The following is a 21,673-nucleotide window of genomic DNA, read 5'->3' on the forward strand; positions in this document are numbered from 1 at the left end:
CCTGAGGCAGCGTAGGAATTGTTCTATTCAGGCCGTCAGTGGATTGGATGAGAATTTCCCACTTTATAGAGGGCAATCGACTTAACTCAGGCTACTGATTAACATAATACTCTCATCCAAAATCATCCTTACAAAAACCCAAAGAATAATGTTTTACCAGATAACTGGGGACCTGTACCAGTGAATCTGACCCATAAATTAACCATCAAACCTTCCTTCCAGCACATTGACAAATTGTGTGAAGAAAGTAGAGCAGGAAATAGGTTTATTTGACACATGCTCCACCGTGACCAAAATGGAAAATGCAAAAACTAGGTTTGAAATATAACAAAATTATTATTAATGATTAAGAAGTTGTATCTGAATGGCAATGAACTTCAGTGACTGCATTTTGAATAAAGTGATTTCAACTTTCTCTTGAATTTATCCCTAGATTGGATGTGAAACAACCTGTGTTTAAATAAATCATAAGTATTAAATACATACAAAATTAGTTGCGTGAATAGCATTACATAATAGATTGGGTTTCCCAATAATTTCAAAGCAACAAGAAGCCAGAAAATTTGAACAATCCTCTGCGATTTCTTCAAAAATTGAAGACATCCAAGGAGGTCAGTTGGGAGAAATTAGATTGGAGCATGTGTTATGTCCCTTTGCGAGGTATGAGCAAAAAGCTTCATTTCTGTTGTAAGACTTGGGTCTGAGCTGCCCGCTCCTCTGACTTATGTCAGGGGATGCTACATGCCTGGTGAATTCCTTGTGACAGGAAGTAAAACAGATTTATAAAGTTCACAGGAATCTGACTGCTGGATGTTGTTTATTTGAAGGAGCAAACAGTGAAAGGAGGACCGTAGTGGTCAGCACTTTACTACACGTTTCCAAGTGTCACAGTAGGAAATCATAAGAGATGACCTGCAAATTTCCCTCAATCCACATTTGAAGACGAAAGGAGACTTTGTTTAGCAAGCGATGAATCAAGGGGAAATGAATTGTAAGAAAGACTTGAGGTAAGGAGACATGTGTCACCAGGTAGCCAGACTCTTCTCAAACCATTATGTACAACAAAATTGCCACCAGATCAAGTGTAACTAGGCAGGCAGTTTTAGAAGTCAAGGATGGTGAAAGATAGAAAAGGGTCATCCTCCCCAGTCAAGAAAGGGACATACTGACTATAAGTTAGAGAATGCTCCAAGTGCTTCCCCTGCCTTAATCCACTGAAACTGAGAGCTACGGCAGGGACTCTGTGAGTCATGAGAACCTAATCCAGTGAGGAGATCCTGGAACAGGATGTTTCTTTTTTTCAGAGTCACTGCCAAGTCAGTTATGGGTGGATTTGCATTTGGTTTGGGAAGTGATTGGACCAGGCCAATTTTGGTAGCTCCGCTTCCCCCTGGGTGGGGCAGTAAGCGCCAATAAAAAGGGCCTCTGCTCCACGACGGCTATCCTCCTGCTACACGAGTTCCGATTGACTTTGGAGAAACTGGTGAGTCTGATTCTTCAGTTCAACTTTGTTCTTGGACACCTGAATGTTGAGATTATGCTGGAGACAGCAAGTTCGATGGGTCCAAAGTTATGATCAGAGGGTATAATGCTACTTAGTGGATGGGCCGTGGAATCTGGGTACAATGTTGTATTGTATTTACTAGATTTCTGATACCTAGTTTGAATTCCTCTATTGAAAAAGAAATTATCAGGAAATTTTTCCATGAAGGGAGAAAGAAAAAAGTATTTACCTTTTTCTATGTCTTTCTCTTGGACCTCTGCTGTGATTTCAGAGGCATTTATCTTAGAAGGTGTGAGACCGTTCCATTCATGCTGATTGTCCTTTGTTCTGTACATAAGTCATACTGTCAGGACCTCATGAGAGAAAATGGTGATAGAAATTTCTTGTGAGCTTGCCCAGGGTATTGTAACTTGTGGTGACCTTTTCTAAAGATGTCATTTTCATAAGAAAGAAAAAAAGAAAGAAAGAACGAAAGAAATAAACCAAAAGAGAAAACATCGCATGTTTCTTTAAAACAAAGATATTTTCTTTAGAAAAGTTGTATGAGAAAAGAAAAGCTTTTCTCTGAGTTGATATAACGATTTTGAGAAGAGCGAGAGAGAAGTCAGAAATTCATTAAAAGGTATAAAAGAGATGAAAGCACATACTTAGAGATTGGTGAGATACTATCTGTTGTTATTCCACAAGATTCTGCTCTTTTCTCTATAGGAATTCCTTGTTGTGAACACAGTCTTATATTTTCTTTCAGATATTAAGACTCCAGAAAGATGTCTTCTCAACATCAGCAGTGCAAGCAGCCCTGCCAGCCACCACCAGTGTGCCCACCTAAGTGTTGTGACCCTTGCCCACCTTGCAAGTGTCCACGCCCTTGCCCACCTTGCAAGTGTCCAGACCCTTGCCCACCTATAAAGTGCCCTGACCCATGCCTGCCTCAGCAGTGCAAGCAGAAATGCCCTCCTGGGGCACCTGCTCATCATTGTTAGCAGAAGTGCCCACCCAAGAGTAGGTAAGAGCTTGACCTTTTATCTGCATCTGGAAAGGATAAGGACAATAGGCTCAACTAGTTCCAGAGCTCCACCTTCATCTTGTCTTCCAAGCCTATCATGGATATGGAAGAAGCTTCTCCACCCTTCAGCCTCAGTATGCGTGTGGTGCTTCCTGACAGGCAGAGCTTCCTTACCTGAGGCTGCTGTACTGCTTCCATCTGGGAGGTGCCCAGGAAAGCATCACAGAGCATCAAAAGGAAGAGCAGCAGCCTTCCTCCTGGGCGTCCTCTGAGGATTCTCTTGCTGTCTTCTGTGTTGGTCATTCCCCTGGGCATGGGTATCTACCAGCTGAGCAATTGTTACTTATCCTCCACTTCCTGAATAAAATACAATCCTTTTGTGTGATGGGAAAACTTCTTCTTTCTTTGAAAACCTGCTTTTAGCAATATCATATCATAATTTTGCCTGATTTCTATCCTTCTTTGATCCTGAGTTTCAGGCTCTCAGAGTCACTGTTATCTGAATTTTGAGTCGTATCAAAAATTATTTCTATACAGTTTCAAATCGAGGTTACTTTCCTAATTATTGCTTGATTGGTTTGAGGAACAAATTGTTTACCTTCTTGGGATTTCAAAACCTTTAATAAACTGTGGGGAAAATCACATTAACAGCGACAACTTGCTTAGGCATAAAAATTACATGAATGTGTGTCATTCAGGTGGCACAATGCCGAGCCCATAACTGGCATTTGAGAGGTGGCTTATCTCCATTGTCCCTGTCACCATCACCGTCACCACAACCACCACCGTCACCACCACACCCAGGTGCTCCAGCAGGGGTGTTTCTGAGACATAACTAGTAGAGCAAGCAAGGAGATTCTTAAACTCTATTACTCGTTCATATTCTGTGTTCTTTTTCTTTTCCAATTTAACCGAATTTTTAATCGGACACCACAAAATAAGCAATTTGGGAAATTATTGGGATACTCTGTATAAAATTATAATAGTTCTGAAAACATGGGTAGTACAAAAGAAAGGGAATTTTAAGGGACCTTACCAGACAAAGCGCTACCTGCTCTCCATGGGTACAACGTGCTCTTCTTAATGCAAAACTCAACAGCCTCAGGGTCTTATTATATTTATTTTCACCGCGGAAATTATATTCTTGATTATTTTGACCCCACCTTTGAGATACACTGGGGATTCCAATGTTTATCTTGATTTACTAAATGACTGTTGCTATGCAGCTTGTTTTCCAAGTGCTCAGCTTACTGGCCCAGTAAGCTGTGAAAAGGGATGTGTTCATTAAGCATATCACTTCTTGTGGTTAGAAGTAAAGGAGTCAAAGATGCTGGAACTGCAGAAGCAAACAGATGCCCATGTTACTGTGCAACGCTCATCAGACTATGACCTAAGTGAAAACTCAACACTGATATTTGGGAGTTGTCTCTACTGTAGCTACTGTTATTTGACCTGACATAGAAATTAGTTCTTTGTGGTGGTATGCGCCCGTAGCTAATCTTAAAATTGTGGCATTGGCTTATGTGTCTGGAGGTGGTTGGAAAGCAATCTAATATTGGAAGCCATAAATGCGATTCTACATGTTATTCAATGGCAAAATGTTTGCAGTAATGGTTGTCCATGGTATCTTTAGAGGCAGACCAACGGTTGGTCATTTGTTGATTTGCCCAGGGTATTTCATTAGACGTATGATCAGGAAATCTTTCTGGTTGACAGGCCAGAAATGTAAAGATTGAAAAGAAAAACAATACAGCCGAGAAACTCAAAACCTTATTGAATTAGAAAACTCACTGCTTGTAAGGCCTAAAGAGTAAGAAATGAGATTAGAAGTGGTTTTCAACCAGAAATCCAATTTCATTTGACTGTTACTACAGAGAAAAGAGACAGAAGTTGTCATCTTTCCAACTGTGTGCCAGGGAGCCTCATGGTAGCTGTATTATGTTAGGGGGAAAGGCAGTCATTTAATCAGGCCAGAAAATTACTTCTACAGAAGACCTTACTGAGATCCGTAGGACATAGAAAGGATTGGAGGGCTGAAGTTATATCAGGTGCCTGATAAGTTTTTGAGAGAATTGAGAACAAATAAACTATGTACCAAAACGAAAAAGAATGATTTTCAAGATTACTAACGACTTTCCGCCCAAATTTTCCTAGTTTCCACGCTACGAAATCAGATATTGTCATTACAAGTGACTAAACAGTAATATCCACTCTGAGACGGGTCCAAGGACCCCAGAGAATAATCGATAAGGAAGCGCTCTCTGAGAATACTATCAGATCCTAAGAGAGCCAGGGAGGAGAAGGAACACAGAGATGCTCATATATTGTTACTCTGTTGTATGATGGTTATTCCTTCATGCTGTCCCTCCGTGTTTATTGAGGTATAATTGACAAATGAAATTATACATATATACGGTGTGTAATGTAATGATTTGACATATGTGTACTTTATGCAGTGATTACCAACATCGGTCACTTAGCACATTAATCACTTCATCAGTAACTATGCAATGTGTTTCTGTCTCTGTGGGTGTGTGTGTGTGTGTGAGTGTGTGTGTGTTTGTGTGTGATTAGAATGCTTATGGTCTAATTTCTCAGGAAGATTCAAGTACACAGCTGAGTTTTATTAGCCAGATCACCATGCTGTACTGTAGACTCTGAGAACTCATTCATTGTGTGATTGTAGTCTTGTACCCTTCACCCAACATCTCCACTTTTGCCCGACACCTCAGATCCCGCTGACCAGCATTCTATTCTCTGTTACTGTGACATCTGTTAGTTTGGTAACACATTCCTAAATAAACAATGGTGCGAAGAAGAAATAAAAAATAAATAGAAAATAACTTTAGATGAACGGAAATGAAAAGGAAACATACAAGAACTTTCGGGATAAATGTAATGCAGCACAAAGAGTGCAACGTATGCCTGGAGATATCTATATTAAAATAGATAATCAGAAATCAGTAGCCTGATAGACATGTATGCATGTGTGTGGGTTTATGAAACTTGAAAACTCGTAACACTAAATACAGCAAAGTATAAGCAGTGATTATTTCTGGCCATTTAATAGACATGCTTATTTTTTAACAGCTTTATGTTTTCCCCGTTATACATGAAATGATATACCTTCATTTTTATAACAATGTGTCACACTATTTAAAAAATATATAATAGCCAGTGAAGATGTGGCTGAGCCGCAAAGAAAGTTTACGTCTTGGCCTTCTGGCACATGCCTAGCTGATGACTCCTTCACAGGTTTCAAGTGTCTCCTCTTTCTGTTCCTCTCCTCCTCATTCCCTTCTCCTTCCTGCTATCCCATTATGAAACCCCATTCCTAAGAAGCTTCCTGATTATTTGGCCAAGGCATATTACTAGGCCAGTTCTTTCTTCTGACTTCAGGAAGTATTATGAAATATATGAAATGACTATTACTAAATGCATAGTCGATATGTGAAAGTACCATATTGGATGGTAAAGTGGTAGATATTGTCACTGAACATAATATGGCAGGTTGAGGGTTTTGGAACGTGAAGAAGAAGACAGAAAATAAACAGTGAAACTTTTTTTCAAATTACTGTCTTCAAAGACCTAAAACATTGTTGGAATGAGTGGAACAAAGCAAGTATATCAGATGTGCCCTAAGTTCATATTTCATCCCGATTTCAGACCTTTAGTGCTTTGATTATCTCTCCCTTCCCAACGTCACTCTGAGTCATTGGTATGTGATGCTGTGTGTCTTAACTGGTATCTTATAACTAGTTTTGATTTCACACAATTGAAACCTGGTGTTTACTTATGGAATACAAGAGATTCTTTTCCTGATAAAGGAATTTTGAGCACACGACAGCGGTCTAGGGAAGAGTTCGTCTCGGGTGAGATGGGATATCCTGATTCCATTACCCAAGTTTTCCCACATTAAACAGTATCATGAAGTGACATTTGCAAATCTATTCCTAAACCAGACAGTGGACTTCATCAACCATGACCAATCACAGGACTCTTCAGTCCCGAAGGGGACAGCATAGAAAAAAGTAGGTTTCATGTCCGGGATAGAAGGGGGGAAATGTAGAAAAACTGTTGACAGCTAAAAACTGAAAAGGCAAAAATGAAATCTTTGGAAGACGTGCTAAGGCATTGGTTCCTGAACTTCAGTTATTTGCAAAAAACTCATTATATTTGTCATAATTCCACACCCCATGTGTCATATTACATTAATTTGTTTGTCTTTAACTTCACATGCTAATGACTTTAGAAATGTTTATTTTAAATTGCCACAGCTAATGATGCACATGAACTGACAGACGGAACATTCAAATTATGTATTACAACATGTATGTAAATATATACATACAGAAATATGTTACAGAAACAGGGAGCAGGACAGACACAGAGAACTTAAAATGTCTGGAACACGCAAAGTCTGCAGAGCAGAACTTCTGCTGGAAGTCCAAGTAACAGGGGAATATCCTTTACCTGAGGCAGCGTAGTAATTGTTCTATTCAGGCCGTCAGTGGATTGGATGAGAACTTCCCACTTTATAGAGGGCAATCGACTTAACTCAGGCTACTGATTAACATAATACTCTCATCCAAAATCATCCTTACAGAAACACAAAGAATAATGTTTTACCAGATAACTGGGGACCGGTACCAGTGAATCTGACCCATAAATTAACCATCAAACCTTCCTTCCAGCACATTGACGAATTGTGTGAAGAAAGTAGAGCAGGAAATAGGTTTATTTGACACATGCTCCACCGTGACCAAAATGGAAAATGCAAAAACTAGGTTTGAAATATAACAATATTATTATTAATGATTAAGGAGTTGTATATGAATGGCAATGAACTTCAGTGACTGCATTTTGAATAAAGTGATTACAACTTTCTCTTGAATTTACCCGTAGATTGGATGTGAAACAACGTGTGTTTAAATAATTCATAAGTATTAAATACATACAAAATTAATTGCATGAATAACATTGCATAATAGATTGGGTTTCCCAATGATTTCAAAGCGACAAGAAGCCAGAAAATTTGAAGAATCCCCTGTGATTTCTCCAAAAATTGAAGACATCCTAGGAGGTCAGTTGGGAGAATTTAGATTGGAGCATGTGTTATATCCCTTTGGGTGGTATGAGCAAAAAGCTTCATTTCTGTTGTAAGACACGGGTCTGAGCTGCCCGCTCATCTGACTAAGGTCAGGGGATTCTACATGCCTGGTGAATTCCTTGTGACAGGAAGTAAAACAGATTTATAAAGTTCATAGGAATCTGACTGCTGGATGTTGTTTATTTGAAGGAGCAAACAGTGAAAGGAGGACCGTAGTGGTCAGCACTTTACTACACGTTTCCAAGTGTCATGATAGGAAATCATAAGAGATGATCTGCAAATTTCCCTCAATCCACATTTGAAGACGAAAGGAGACTTTGTGTAGCAAGCGGTGAATCAAGGGGAAATGAACTGTAAGAAAGACTTGAGGTAAGGAGACAGGTGTCACCAGGTAGCCAGACTCTTCTCAAACCATTATGTACAACAAAATTGCCACCAGATCAAGTGTAATTAGGCAGGCAGTTTTAGAAGTCAAGGATGGTGAAAGATAGAAAAGGCTCATCCTCCCCAGTCAAGAAAGGGACCTTCTGACTACAAGTTACAGAATGCTCCTAGTGCTTCCCCTGCCTTAATCCACTGAAACTGAGAGCTACGGCAGGGACTCTGTGAGTCATGAGAACCTAATCCAGTGAGGAGATCATGGAACAGGATGTTTCTTTTTTCAGAGTCACTGCCAAGCCAGTTATGGGTGGATTTGCATTTGGTTTGGGAAATGATTGGACCAGGACAATTTTGGTAGCTCCGCTTCCCCCTGGGTGGGGCAGTAAGCGCCAATAAAAAGGGCCTCTGCTCCACGACAGCTATCCTCCTGCTACACGAGTTCCGATTGACTTTGGAGAAACTGGTGAGTCTGATTCTTCAGTTCAACTTTGTTCTTGGACACCTGAATGTTGAGATTATGCTGGAGACAGCAAGTTCGATGGGTCCAAAGTTATGATCAGAGGGTATAATGCTACATAGTGGATGGGACCGTGGAATCTGGGTACAATGTTGTATTGTATTTACTAGATTTCTGATACCTAGTTTGAAATCCTCTATTGAAAAAGAAATTATCAGGAAATTTTTCCATAAAGGGAGAAAGAAAAAAGTATTTACATTTTTCTATGTCTTTCTCTTGGACCTCTGCTGTGATTTCAGAGGCATTTATCTTAGAAGGTGTGAGACTCTTCCATTCATTCTGATTGTCCTTTGTTCTGTACATAAATCATACTGTCAGGACCTCATGAGAGAAAATGGTGATAGAAATTTCTTGTGAGCTTGCCCAGGGTTTTGTAACTTGCAGTGACTTTTTCTGAAGATGTCATTTTCATAAGAAAGAACAAAAGAAAGAAAGAACGAAAGAAATAAACCAAAAGAGAAAACATCGCATGTTTCTTTAAAACAAAGATATTTTCTTTAGAAAAGTTGTATGAGAAAAGAAAAGCTTTTCTCTGAGTTGATATAACGATTTTCTGAAGAGCAAGAGAGAAGTCAGAAATTCATTAAAAGGTATAAAAGAGATTAAAGCACATACTTAGATACTGATGAGATAGTATCTGTTGTTATTCTGCAAGATTCTGCTCTTTTCTCTATAGGAATTCCTTGTTGTAAACACAGTCTTATATTTTCTTTCACATATTAAGACTCCACAAAGATGTCTTCTCAACATCAGCAGTGCAAGCAGCCCTGCCAGCCACCACCAGTGTGCCCACCTAAGTGTTGTGACCCTTGCCCACCTTGCAAGTGTCCATGCCCTTGCCCACCTTGCAAGTGTCCAGACCCTTGCCCACCTATAAAGTGCCCTGACCCATGCCTGCCTCAGCAGTGCAAGCAGAAATGCCCTCCTGGGGCACCTGCACATCATTGTTAGCAGAAAGTGCCCACCCAAGAGTAGGTAAGAGCTTGACCTTTTATCTGCATCTGGAAAGGATAAGGACAATAGGCTCAACTAGTTCCAGAGCTCCACCTTCATCTTGTCTTCCAAGCCTATCATGGATACGGAAGAAGCTTCTCCACCCCTCAGCCTCAGTATGCGTGTGGTGCTTCCTGACAGACAGAGCTTTCTTATCTGAGGGTGCTGTACTGCTTCCATCTGGGAGGTGCCCAGGAAAGCATCACAGAGCATCAGAAGGAAGATCAGCAGCCTTCCTCCTGGGCGTCCTCTGAGGATTCTCTTGCTGTCTTCTGTGTTGGTCGTTCCCCTGGGCATGGGTATCTACCAGCTGAGCAATTGTTACTTATCCTCCACTTTCTGAATAAAATACAATCCTTTTGTGTGATGGGAGAACTTCTTCTTTCTTTGAAAACCTTCTTTTAGCAATATCATATCATAATTTTGCCTGATTTCTATCCTTCTTTGATCCTGAGTTTCAGGCTCTCAGAGTCACTGTTATCTGAGTTTTGAGTCGTATCAAAAATTATTTCTATACTGTTTCAAATCGAGGTTATTTTCCTAATTATTGCTTGATTGGTTTGAGGAACAAATTATTTACCTTCTTGGGATTTCGAAACCTTTAATAAACTGTGGGGAAAATCACATTAACAGCGCCAACTTGCTTAGGCATAAAAATTACATGAATGTGTATCATTCAGGTGGCACAATTCCGAGCACATAATTGGCATTTGAGAGGTGGCCGATCTCCATTGTCCCTGTCACCATCACCGTCCCCACAACCACTACCGTCACCACCACACCCAGGTGCTCCAGCAGGGGAGTGGCTGAGACATAACTAGTAGAGCAAGCAAGGAGATTCTTAAACTCTATTACTCGTTCATATTCTGTGTTCTTTTCTTTTCCAATTTGACTGAATTTTTAATCGGACTCCACAAAATAACCAGTTTGGGAAATTATTGGGATACTGTGTATAAAATTATAATAGTTCTGAAAACATGGGTAGTACAAAAGAAAGGGAATTTTAAGGGACCTTACCAGACAAAGCGCTACCTGCTCTCCATGGGTACAACGTGCTGTTCTTACTGCAAAACTCAACAGCCTCAGGGTCTTATTATATTTTTTTTCACCTCGGAAATTATATTCTTGATTATTTGGACCCCACCTTTGAGATACACTGGGGATTCCAATGTTTATCTTGATTTACTAAATGACTGTTGCTATGCAGCTTGTTTTCCAAGTGCTCAGCTTACTGGCCCAGTAAGCTGTGAAAAGGGATGTGTTCATTAAGCATATTACTTCTTGTGGTTAGAAGTAAAGGAGTCAAAGATGCTGGAACTGTAGAAGCAAGCAGATGCCCATGTTAGTGTTCAATGCTCATCAGACTATGACCTGAGTGAAAAATCAACACTGATATTTGGGAGTTCTCTCTACTGTAGCTACTGTTATTTGACCTGACATAGAAATTAGTTCTATGAGGTGGGATGCGCCCGTAGAAAACCTTAAAATTGTGGCATTGGCTAATGTGTCTGGAGGTGGTTGGAAAGGAATCTGATATTGGAAGCCGTAAATGCGATTCTACATGTTATTCAATGGAAAAATGTTTGCAGTAATGGTTGTCCATGGTATCTTTAGAGGCAGACCAACGGTTGGTCATTTGTTGATTTGCCCAGGGTATTTCAGTAGACGTATGTTCAGGAAAACTTTCTGGTTGACAGGCCAGAAATGTAAAGATTGAAAAGAAAAACAATACAGCCGAGAAACTCAAAACCTTATTGAATTAGAAAACTCACTGCTTGTAAGGCCTAAAGAGTAAGAAATGAGAAGAAGTGGTTTTCAACTAGAAGTCCAATTTCATTTGACTGTTACAACAGAAAAAAGAGACAGAAGTTGTCATCTTTCCAACTGTGTGCCAGGGAGCCTCATGGTAGCTGTATTATGTTAGGGGGAAAGGCAGTCATTTAATCAGGCCAGAAAATTACTTCTACAGAAGACCTTACTGAGATCCGTAGGACATAGAAAGGATTGGAGGGCTGAAGTTATATCAGGTGCCTGATAAGTTTTTGAGAGAATTGAGAACAAATAAACTATGTACCAAAACGAAAAAGAATGATTTTCAAGATTACTAACGACTTTCCACCCACATTTCCCTAGTTTCCATGCTACAAAATCAGATATGGTCATTACAGGTGACTAAATGGTAATATCCAGTCTGAGACGTGTCCAAGGAGCCCAGAGAATAATCGTTAAGGAAGCTCTCTCAGAGAATACTATCAGATCCTAAGAGCGCCAGGGAGGAGAATGAACACAGAGACGCTCATATATTGTTACTCTGTTGTATGATGGTTATTCCTTCATGCTGTCCCTCCGTATTTATTGAGGTATAATTGACAAATGAAATTATATATATATATGGTGTGTAATGTGATGATTTGACATATGTGTACTTTATGCAGTGATTACCAACATCGGTCACTTAGCACATTAATCACTTCATCAGTAACAATGCAATGTTTTTATGTCTCTCTGTGTGCGTGTGTGTGTGATTAGAATGCTTATGGTCTAATTTCTCAGGAAGATTCAAGTACACAACTGAGTGTTACTAGCTAGATCACCATGCTGTACTGTAAACTCTGAGAACCCATTCATTGTGTGATTGTAGGCTTGTACCCTTCACTCAACATCTCCACTTTTTCCCGACGCCTCAGATCCTGCTGACCATCATTCTATTCTCTGTTACTGTGACATCTGTTAGTTTGGCAACACATTCCGAAATAAACAGTGGTGCAAAGAAGAAATAAAAAATAAATAGAAAATAACTTTAGATGAACGGAAATGAAAAGGAAACATACAAGAACTTTCGGGATAAATGTAATGCAGCACAAAGAGTGCAACGTATGCCTGGAGATATCTATATTAAAATAGATAATCACAAATCAGTAGCCTGATAGACATGTATGCATGTGTGTGGGTTTATGAAACTTGAAAACTCGTAACACTAAATACAGCAAAGTATAAGCAGTGATTAGTTCTGGCCATTTAATAGACATGCTTATTTTTTAACAGCTTTATGTTTTCCCCATTATACATGAAATGATATACCTTCATTTTTATAACAATGTATCACATTATTTAAAAAATATATAGTAGCCAGTGAAGATGTGGCTGTGCTGCAAAGAAAGTTTACGTCTTGGCCTTCTGGCACATGCCTAGCTGATGACTCTTTCACAGGTTTCAAGTGTCTCCTCTTTCTGTTCCTCTCCTCCTCATTCCCTTCTCCTTCCTGCTGTCCCATTATGAAACCCCATTCCTAAGAAGCTTCCTGATTATTTGGCCAAGGCATATTACTAGGCCAGTTCCTTCTTCTGACTGCAGGAAGTATTATGAAATATATGAAATGACTATTACTAAATGCATGGGTGATATGACAAAGTACCATATTGGATGGTTAAGGGGTAGATATTGGACTGAACATAATATGAAAGGTTGAGGGTTTTGGAACGTGAAGAAGAAGACAGAAAATAAACAGTGAAACTTTTTTTCAAATTACTGTCTTCAAAGACCTAAAACATTGTTGGAATGACTGGAACAAAGCAAATATATCAGATGTGCCCTAAGTTCACATTTCATCTCAATTTCAGACCTTTAGTGCTTTGATTATCTCTCCCTTCCCAACGTCACTCTGAATCATTTGTATGTGATGCTGTGTGTCTTTACTGGAATCTTATATCTAGTTTTGATTTCACACAATTGAAACCTGGTGTTTAATTATGGAATACAAGAGATTCTTTTCCTGATTAAGGAATTTTGAGCACACGACAGCGGTCTAGGCAAGAGTTCGTCTCGGGTGGGATGGGATATCCTGATTCCATTACCCACGTTTTCCCACATTAAACAGTATCATGAAGCGACATTTGCAAATCTATTCCGAAACCAGACAGGGGACTTCATCAACCATGACGCATCACAGGACTCTTCAGTCCCCAAGGGGACAGCATAGAAAAATGTAGTGTTCGTGTCCAGGATAGAAGGGAGGAACTGTAGAAAAACTGTTGACAGCTAAACACTGAAAAGGCAAAAATGAAATCTTTGGAAGACGTGCTAAGGCATGGATTCCTGAACTTCAGTTATTTGCAAAAAGCTCATTACATTTGTCATAATTCCACACCCCATGTGTCATATTACATTAATTTGTTTGTCTTTAAATTCACATGCTAATGACTTTAGAAATGTTTATTTTAAATGGCCATAGTTAATGATGCACATGAACTGACAGATGGAACATTCAAATTATGTATTACAACATGTGTGTAAATATATACATACAGAAATATGTTACAGAAACAGGGACCAGGACACACACAGAGAACTTAAAATGTCTGGAACACGCAAAGTCTGCAGAGCAGAACTTCTGCTGGAAATCCATCTAACAGGGGAATATCCTTTACCTGAGGCAGTGTAGGAATTGGTCTATTCAGGCCGTCATTGGATTGGATGAGAATTTCCCACTTTATAGAGGGCAATCGACTTAACTCAGGCTACTGATTAACATAATACTCTCATCCAAAATCATCCTTACAGAAACACAAAGAATAATGTTTTACCAGATAACTGGGGACCTGTACCAGTGAATCTGACCCATAAATTAACCATCAAACCTTCCTTCCAGCACATTGACAAATTGTGTGAAGAAAGTAGAGCAGGAAATAGGTTTATTTGACACATGCTCCACCGTGACCAAAATGGAAAATGCAAAAACTAGGTTTGAAATATAACAAAATTATTATTAATGATTAAGAAGTTGTATCTGAATGGCAATGAACTTCAGTGACTGCATTTTGAATAAAGTGATTTCAACTTTCTCTTGAATTTATCCCTAGATTGGATGTGAAACAACCTGTGTTTAAATAAATCATAAGTATTAAATACATACAAAATTAGTTGCGTGAATAGCATTACATAATAGATTGGGTTTCCCAATGATTTCAATGCGACAAGAAGCCAGAAAATTTGAACAATCCCCTGTAGTTTCTCCAAAAATTGAAGACATCCAAGGAGGTCAGTTGGGAGAATTTAGATCGGAGCATGTGTTATATCCCTATGGGTGGTATGAGCAAAAAGCTTTATTTCTGGTGTAAGACACGGGTCTGAGCTGCCCGCTCCTCTGACTTATGTCAGGGGATGCTACATGCCTGGTGAATTCCTTGTGACAGGAAGTAAAACAGATTTATAAAGTTCACAGGAATCTGACTGCTGGATATTGTTTATTTGAAGGAGCAAACAGTGAAAGGAGGACCGTAGTGGTCAGCACTTTACTACACGTTTCCAAGTGTCACAATAGGAAATCATAAGAGATGATCTGCAAATTTCCCTCAATCCACATTTGAAGACGAAAGGAGATTTTGTGTAGCAAGCGATGAATCAAGGGGAAATGAACTGTAAGAAAGACTTGAGGTAAGGAGACATGTGTCACCAGGTAGCCAGACTCTTCTCAAACCATTATGTACAACAAAATTGCCACCAGATCAAGTGTAACTAGGCAGGCAGTTTTAGAAGTCAAGGATGGTGAAAGATAGAAAAGGGTCATCCTCCCCAGTCAAGAAAGGGACCTTCTGACTACAAGTTAGAGAATGCTCCAAGTGCTTCCCCTGCCTTAATCCACTGAAACTGAGAGCTACGGCAGGGACTCTGTGAGTCATGAGAACCTAATCCAGTGAGGAGATCCTGGAACAGGATGTTTCGTTTTTTCAGAGTCACTGCCAAGCCAGTTGTGGGTGGATTTGCATTTGGTCTGGGAAATGATTTTACCAGGCCAATTTTGGTGGCTCCACTTCCCCTTGGGTGGGGCAGTAAGCGCCAATAAAAAGGGCCTCTGCTCCACGACGGCTATCCTCCTGCTACACGAGTTCCGATTGACTTTGGAGAAACTGGTGAGTCTGATTCTTCAGTTCAACTTTGTTCTTGGACACACGAATGTTGATTTTATGCTGGAGACAGCAAGTTTGATGGGTCCAAAGTTATGATCAGAGGGTATAATGCTACTTAGTGGATGGGACCGTGGAATCTGGGTACAATGTTGTATTGTATTTACTAGATTTCTGATACCTAGTTTGAATTCCTCTATTGAAAAAGAAATTATCAGGAAATTTTTCCATAGAGGGAGAAAGAAAAAAGTATTTACCTTTTTCTGTGTCTTTCTCTTGGACCTTTGCTGTGATTTCAGAGGCATTTATCTTAGAAGGTGTGAGACCGTACCATTCATGCTGATTGTCCTTTGTTCTGTACATAAATCATACTGTCAGGACCTCATGAGAGAAAATGGTGATAGAAATTTCTTGTGAGCTTGCCCAGGGTTTTGTAACTTGTGGTGACCTTTTCTGAAGATGTCATTTTCATAAGAAAGAACAAAAGAAAGAAAGAACGAAAGAAATAAACCAAAAGAGAAAACATCGCATGTTTCTTTAAAACAAAGATATTTTCTTTAGAAAAGTTGTATGAGAAAAGAAAAGCTTTTCTCTGAGTTGATATAACGATTTTCTGAAGAGCAAGACAGACGTCAGAAATTCATTAACAGGTATAAAAGAGATGAAAGCACATACTTAGAGATTGGTGAGATACTATCTGTTGTTATTCCGCAAGATTCTGCTCTTTTCTCTATAGGAATTCCTTGTTGTGAACACAGTCTTATATTTTCTTTCAGATATTAAGACTCCAGAAAGATGTCTTCTCAACATCAGCAGTGCAAGCAGCCCTGCCAGCCACCACCAGTGTGCCCACCTAAGTGTTGTGACCCTTGCCCACCTTGCAAGTGTCTATGCCCTTGCCCACCTTGCAAGTGTCCAGACCCTTGCCCACCTATAAAGTGCCCTGACCCATGCCTGCCTCAGCAGTGCAAGCAGAAATGCCCTCCTGGGGCACCTGCTCATCATTGTTAGCAGAAGTGCCCACCCAAGAGTAGGTAAGAGCTTAACCTTTTATCTGCATCTGGAAAGGATAAGGACAATAGGCTCAACTAGTTCCAGAGCTCCACCTTCATCTTGTCTTCCAAGCCCATCATGGATACGGAAGAAGCTTCTCCACCCTTCAGCCTCAGTATGCTTGTGGTGCTTCCTGACAGACAGAGCTTTCTTATCTGAGGGTGCTGTACTGCTTCCATCTGGGAGGTGCCCAAGAAAGCGTCACAGAGCGTCAGAAGGAAGAGCAGCAGCCTTCCTCCTGGACACCCTCTGAGGATTCTCTTGCTGTCTTCTGTGTTGGTCGTTCCCCTGGGCATGGTTATCTACCAACTGAGCAATTGTTACTTATCCTCCACTTCCTGAATAAAATACATTCCTTTTGTGTGATGGGAAAACTTCTTCTTTCTTTGAAATCCTGCTTGTAGCAATATCATATCAGAATTTTGCCTGATTTCTATCCTTCCTTGATCCTGAGTTTCAGGCGCTCAGAGCCACTGTTATCTGAATTTTGAGTCGTATCAAAAATTATTTCTATACAGTTTCAAATCGAGGTTATTTTCCTAATTATTGCTTGATTGGTTTGAGGAACAAATTATTTACCTTCTTGGGATTTCGAAACCTTTAATAAACTGTGGGGAAAATCACATTAACAGCGACAACTTGCTTAGGCATAAAAATTACATGAATGTGTGTCATTCAGGTGGCACAATGCCGAGCACCTAATTGGTATTTGAGAGGTGGCCGATCTCCATTGTCCCTGTCACCATCACCGTCACCACCACACCCAGGTGCTCCAGCAGGGGTGTGGCTGAGACATAACTAGTAGAGCAAGCAAGGAGATTCTTAAACTCTATTAATCGTTCATATTCTGTGTTCATTTTCTTTTCCAATTTAAACGAATTTTTAATCGGACACCACAAAATAACCAGTTTGGGAAATTATTGGGATACTCTGTATAAAATTATAATAGTTCTGAAAACATGGGTAGTACAAAAGAAAGGGAATTTTAAGGGACCTTACCAGACAAAGCGCTACCTGCTCTCCATGGGTACAACGTGCTCTTCTTACTGCAAAACTCAACAGCCTCAGGGTCTTATTATATTTTTTTTCACCTCGGAAATTATATTCTTGATTATTTTGACCCCCCCTTTGAGATACACTGGGGATTCCAATGTTTATCTTGATTTACTAAATGACTGTTGCTATGCAGCTTGTTTTCCAAGTGCTCAGCTTACTGGCCCAGTAAGCTGTGAAAAGGGATGTGTTCATTAAGCATATAACTTCTTGTGGTTAGAAGTAAAGGAGTCAAAGATGCTGGAACTGCAGAAGCAAACAGATGCACATGTTACTGTGCAACACTCATCAGACTATGACCTGAGTGAAAACTCAACACTGATATTTGGGAGTTGTCTCTACTGTAGCTACTGTTATTTGACCTGACATAGAAATTAGTTCTTTGTGGTGGGATGCGCCCATAGCAAATCTTAAAATTGTGGCATTGGCTTATGTGTCTGGAGGTGGTTGGAAAGGAATCTGATATTGGAAGCCATAAATGCGATTCTACATGTTATTCAATGGCAAAATGTTTGCAGTAATGGTTGTCCATGGTATCTTTAGAGGAAGACCAATGGTTGGTCATTTGTTGATTTGCCCAAGGTATTTCAGTATACATATATTCAGGAAATCTTTCTGATTGACAGGCCAGAAATGTAAAGATTGAAAAGAAAAACAATACGGCCGAGAAACTCAAAACCTTATTGAATTAGAAAACTCACTGCTTGTAAGGCCTAAAGAGTAAGAAATGAGATTAGAAGTGGTTTTCAACTAGAAGTCCAATTTCATTTGACTCTAACAAGAAAGAAAACAGACAGAAGTTGTCATCTTTCCACCTGTGTGCCAGGGAGCCTCATGGTAGCTGTATTATGTTAGGGGGAAAGGCAGTCATTTAATCAGGCCAGAAAATTACTTCTACAGAAGACCTTACTGAGATCCGTAATACATAGAAAGGATTGGAGAGCTGAAGTTATATCAGGTGCCTGATAAGTTTTTGAGAGAACTGAGAACAAATAAACTATGTACCAAAATGAAAAAGAATGATTTTCTAGATTACTAACGACTTTCCGCCCACATTTTCCTAGTTTCCACGCTACGAAATCAGATATTGTCAGTACAAGTGACTAAACAGTAATATCCACTCTGATACGCGTCCAAGGACCCCAGAGAATAATCGATAAGGAAGCTCTCTCTGAGAATACTATCAGATCCTAAGAGAGCCAGGGAGGAGAAGGAACACAGAGATGCTCATATATTGTTACTCTGTTGTATGATGGTTATTCCTTCATACTGTCCCTCCGTGTTTATTGAGGTATAATTGACAAATGAAATTATACATATATACGGTATGTAATGTGATGATTTGACATATGTGTACTTTATGCAGTGATTACCAACATCGGTCACTTAGCACATTAATCACTTCATCAGTAACTATGCAATGTGTTTCTGTCTGTGTGTGTGTGCGTGTGTGTGAGTGTGTGTGTGTGTGTGTGTGTGTGTGATTAGAATGCTTATGGTCTAATTTCTCAGGAAGATTCAAGTACACAGCTGAGTGTTATTAGCTAGATCACCATGCTGTACTGTAGACTCTGAGAACTCATTCATTGTGTGATTGTAGGCTTGTACCCTTCACCCAACATCTCCACTTTTGCCCGACACCTCAGATCCTGCTCACCACCATTCTATTCTCTGTTACTGTGACATGTGTTAGTTTGGCAACACATTCCGAAATAAAGAATGGTGCGAAGAAGAAGTAAAAAATAAATAGAAAATAACTTTAGATGAACGGAAATGAAAAGGAAACATACAAGAACTTTCGGGATAAATGTAATGCAGCACAAAGAGTGCAACGTATGCCTGGAGATATCTATATTAAAATAGATAATCACAAATCAGTAGGCAGATAGACATGTATACATATGTGTGGGTTTATGAAACTTGAAAACTCGTAACAATAAATACAGCAAAGTATAAGCAGTGATTCTTTCTGGCCATTTAATAGACATGCTTATTTTTTAACAGCTTTATGTTTTCCCCATTATACATGAAATGATATACCTTCATTTTTATAACAATGTATCACACTATTTAAAAAATATATAATAGCCAGTGAAGATGTGGCTGAGCTGTAAAGAAAGTTTATGTCTTGGCCTTCTGGCACATGCCTAGCTGATGAATCTTTCACAGGTTTCAAGTGTCTCCTCTTTCTCTTCCTCTCCTCCTCATTCCCTTCTCCTTCCTGCTGTCCCATTATGAAACCCCATTCCTAAGAAGCTTCCTGATTATATGACCAAGGCATATTACTAGGCCAGTTCTTTCTTCTGACTGCAGGAAGTATTATGAAATATATGAAATGACTATTACTAAATGCATGGACAATATCTCAAAGTACCATATTGGACGGTTAAGGGGTAGATGATGGCACTGAACATAATATGGCAGGTTGAGGGTTTTGGAACGTGAAGAAGAAGACAGAAAATAAACAGTGAAACTTTTTTTCAAATTACTGTCTTCAAAGACCTAAAACATTGTTGGAATGAGTGGAACAAAGCAAGTATATCAGATGTGCACTAAGTTCACATTTCATCCCGATTTCAGACCTTTAGTGCTTTGATTATCTCTCCCTTCCCAACGTCACTCTGAATCATTTGTATGTGATGCTGTGTGTCTTAACTGGTATCTTATATCTAGTTTTGATTTCACACAATTGAAACCTGATGTTTACTTATGGAATACAAGAGATTCTTTTCCTAATAAAGGAATTTTGAGCACACGACAGTAGACTAGGGAAGAGTTCGTCTCGGGTGAGATGGGATATCCTGATTCCATTACACACGTTTTCCCACATTAAACAATATCATGAAGCGAGATTTGCAAATCTATTCCTAAACCACACAGGGGACTTCATCAACCATGACCCATCACAGGACTCTTCAGTCCCCAAGGGGACAGCATAGAAAAAAGTAGTGTTTGTGTGCAGGTTAGAAGGGAGGAACTGTAGAAAAACTGTTGACAGCTAAAAACTGAAAAGGCAAAACTGAAAACTTTGGAAGACGTGCTAAGGCATTGGTTCCTGAACTTCAGTTATTTGCAAAAAGCTCATTATATTTTCATAATTCCACACCCCATGTGTCATATTACATTAATTTGTTTGTCTTTAACTTCACATGATGATGACTTAAAAATGTTTATTTTAAACGGCCATAGCTAATGATGCACATGAACTGACAGATGGAACATTCAAATTATGTATTACAACATGTAGGTAAATATATACATACAGAAATATGTTACAGAAACAGGGACCAGGACACACACAGAGAACTTAAAATGTCTGGAACACGCAAAGACTGCAGAGCAGAACTTCTGCTGGAAGTCCATGTAACAGGGGAATATCCTTTACCTGAGGCAGCGTAGGAATTGTTCTATTCAGGCCGTCAGTGGATTGGATGAGAACTTCCCACTTTATAGAGGGCAATCGACTTAACTCAGGCTACTGATTAACATAATACTCTCATCCAAAATCATCCTTACAGAAACACAAAGAATAATGTTTTACCAGATAACTGGGGACCTGTACCAGTGAATCTGACCCATAAATTAACCATCAAACATTCCTTCCAGCACATTGACAAATTGTGTGAAGAAAGTAGAGCAGGAAATAGGTTTATTTGACACATGCTCCACCGTTACCAAAATGGAAAATGCAAAAAATAGGTTTGAAATATAATAAAATTATTATTAATGATTAAGAAGTTGTATCTGAATGGCAATGAACTTCAGTGACTGCATTTTGAATAAAGTGATTTCAACTTTCTCTTGAATTTACCCCTAGATTGGATGTGAAACAACCTGTGTTTAAATAAATCATAAGTATTAAATACATACAAAATTAGTTGCGTGAATAGCATTACATAATAGATTGGGTTTCCCAATAATTTCAAAGCAACAAGAAGCCAGAAAATTTGAACAATCCTCTGCGATTTCTTCAAAAATTGAAGACATCCAAGGAGGTCAGTTGGGAGAAATTAGATTGGAGCATGTGTTATGTCCCTTTGTGAGGTATGAGCAAAAAGCTTCATTTCTGTTGTAAGACTTGGGTCTGAGCTGCCCGCTCCTCTGACTTATGTCAGGGGATGCTACATGACTGGTGAATTCCTTGTGACAGGAA

At 39.4% G+C, this 21,673-nt stretch overlaps 1 protein-coding gene and 2 long non-coding RNA genes across 3 annotated transcripts; all 3 read left to right on the plus strand.

The window, feature by feature from the left end:
* The first annotated feature begins 1,453 nt into the window (after positions 1-1,453).
* On the plus strand, positions 1,454-2,903 carry LOC307049122. Its single transcript, XR_013810733.1, has 2 exons — positions 1,454-1,483; positions 2,253-2,903. It is a non-coding gene; the product is annotated as an uncharacterized lncRNA (long non-coding RNA).
* Positions 2,904-8,439: 5,536 nt separating this feature from the next.
* Positions 8,440-9,878, plus strand: LOC307048309 (uncharacterized protein). Its single transcript, XM_079697358.1, has 2 exons — positions 8,440-8,464; positions 9,243-9,878. Exon 2 carries the CDS (start codon positions 9,254-9,256, stop codon positions 9,467-9,469), a length of 216 nt encoding a protein of 71 aa, XP_079553484.1. The 5' UTR covers positions 8,440-8,464; positions 9,243-9,253; the 3' UTR covers positions 9,470-9,878.
* Positions 9,879-14,805: 4,927 nt separating this feature from the next.
* Positions 14,806-16,841, plus strand: LOC307048415. Its single transcript, XR_013810704.1, has 2 exons — positions 14,806-14,944; positions 16,191-16,841. It is a non-coding gene; the product is annotated as an uncharacterized lncRNA (long non-coding RNA).
* The last annotated feature ends 4,832 nt before the right edge of the window (positions 16,842-21,673 follow it).

Source organism: Hyperoodon ampullatus, assembly GCF_949752795.1.
Source record: "Hyperoodon ampullatus genome assembly, chromosome: 2".
Classification (NCBI taxonomy): Eukaryota; Metazoa; Chordata; class Mammalia; order Artiodactyla; family Ziphiidae; genus Hyperoodon; species Hyperoodon ampullatus.

Bases quoted from the DNA above. Each gene is read 5' to 3' on its own strand.
- LOC307048309 (XM_079697358.1), top strand. From the start codon at position 9,254: ATGTCTTCTCAACATCAGCAGTGCAAGCAGCCCTGCCAGCCACCACCA.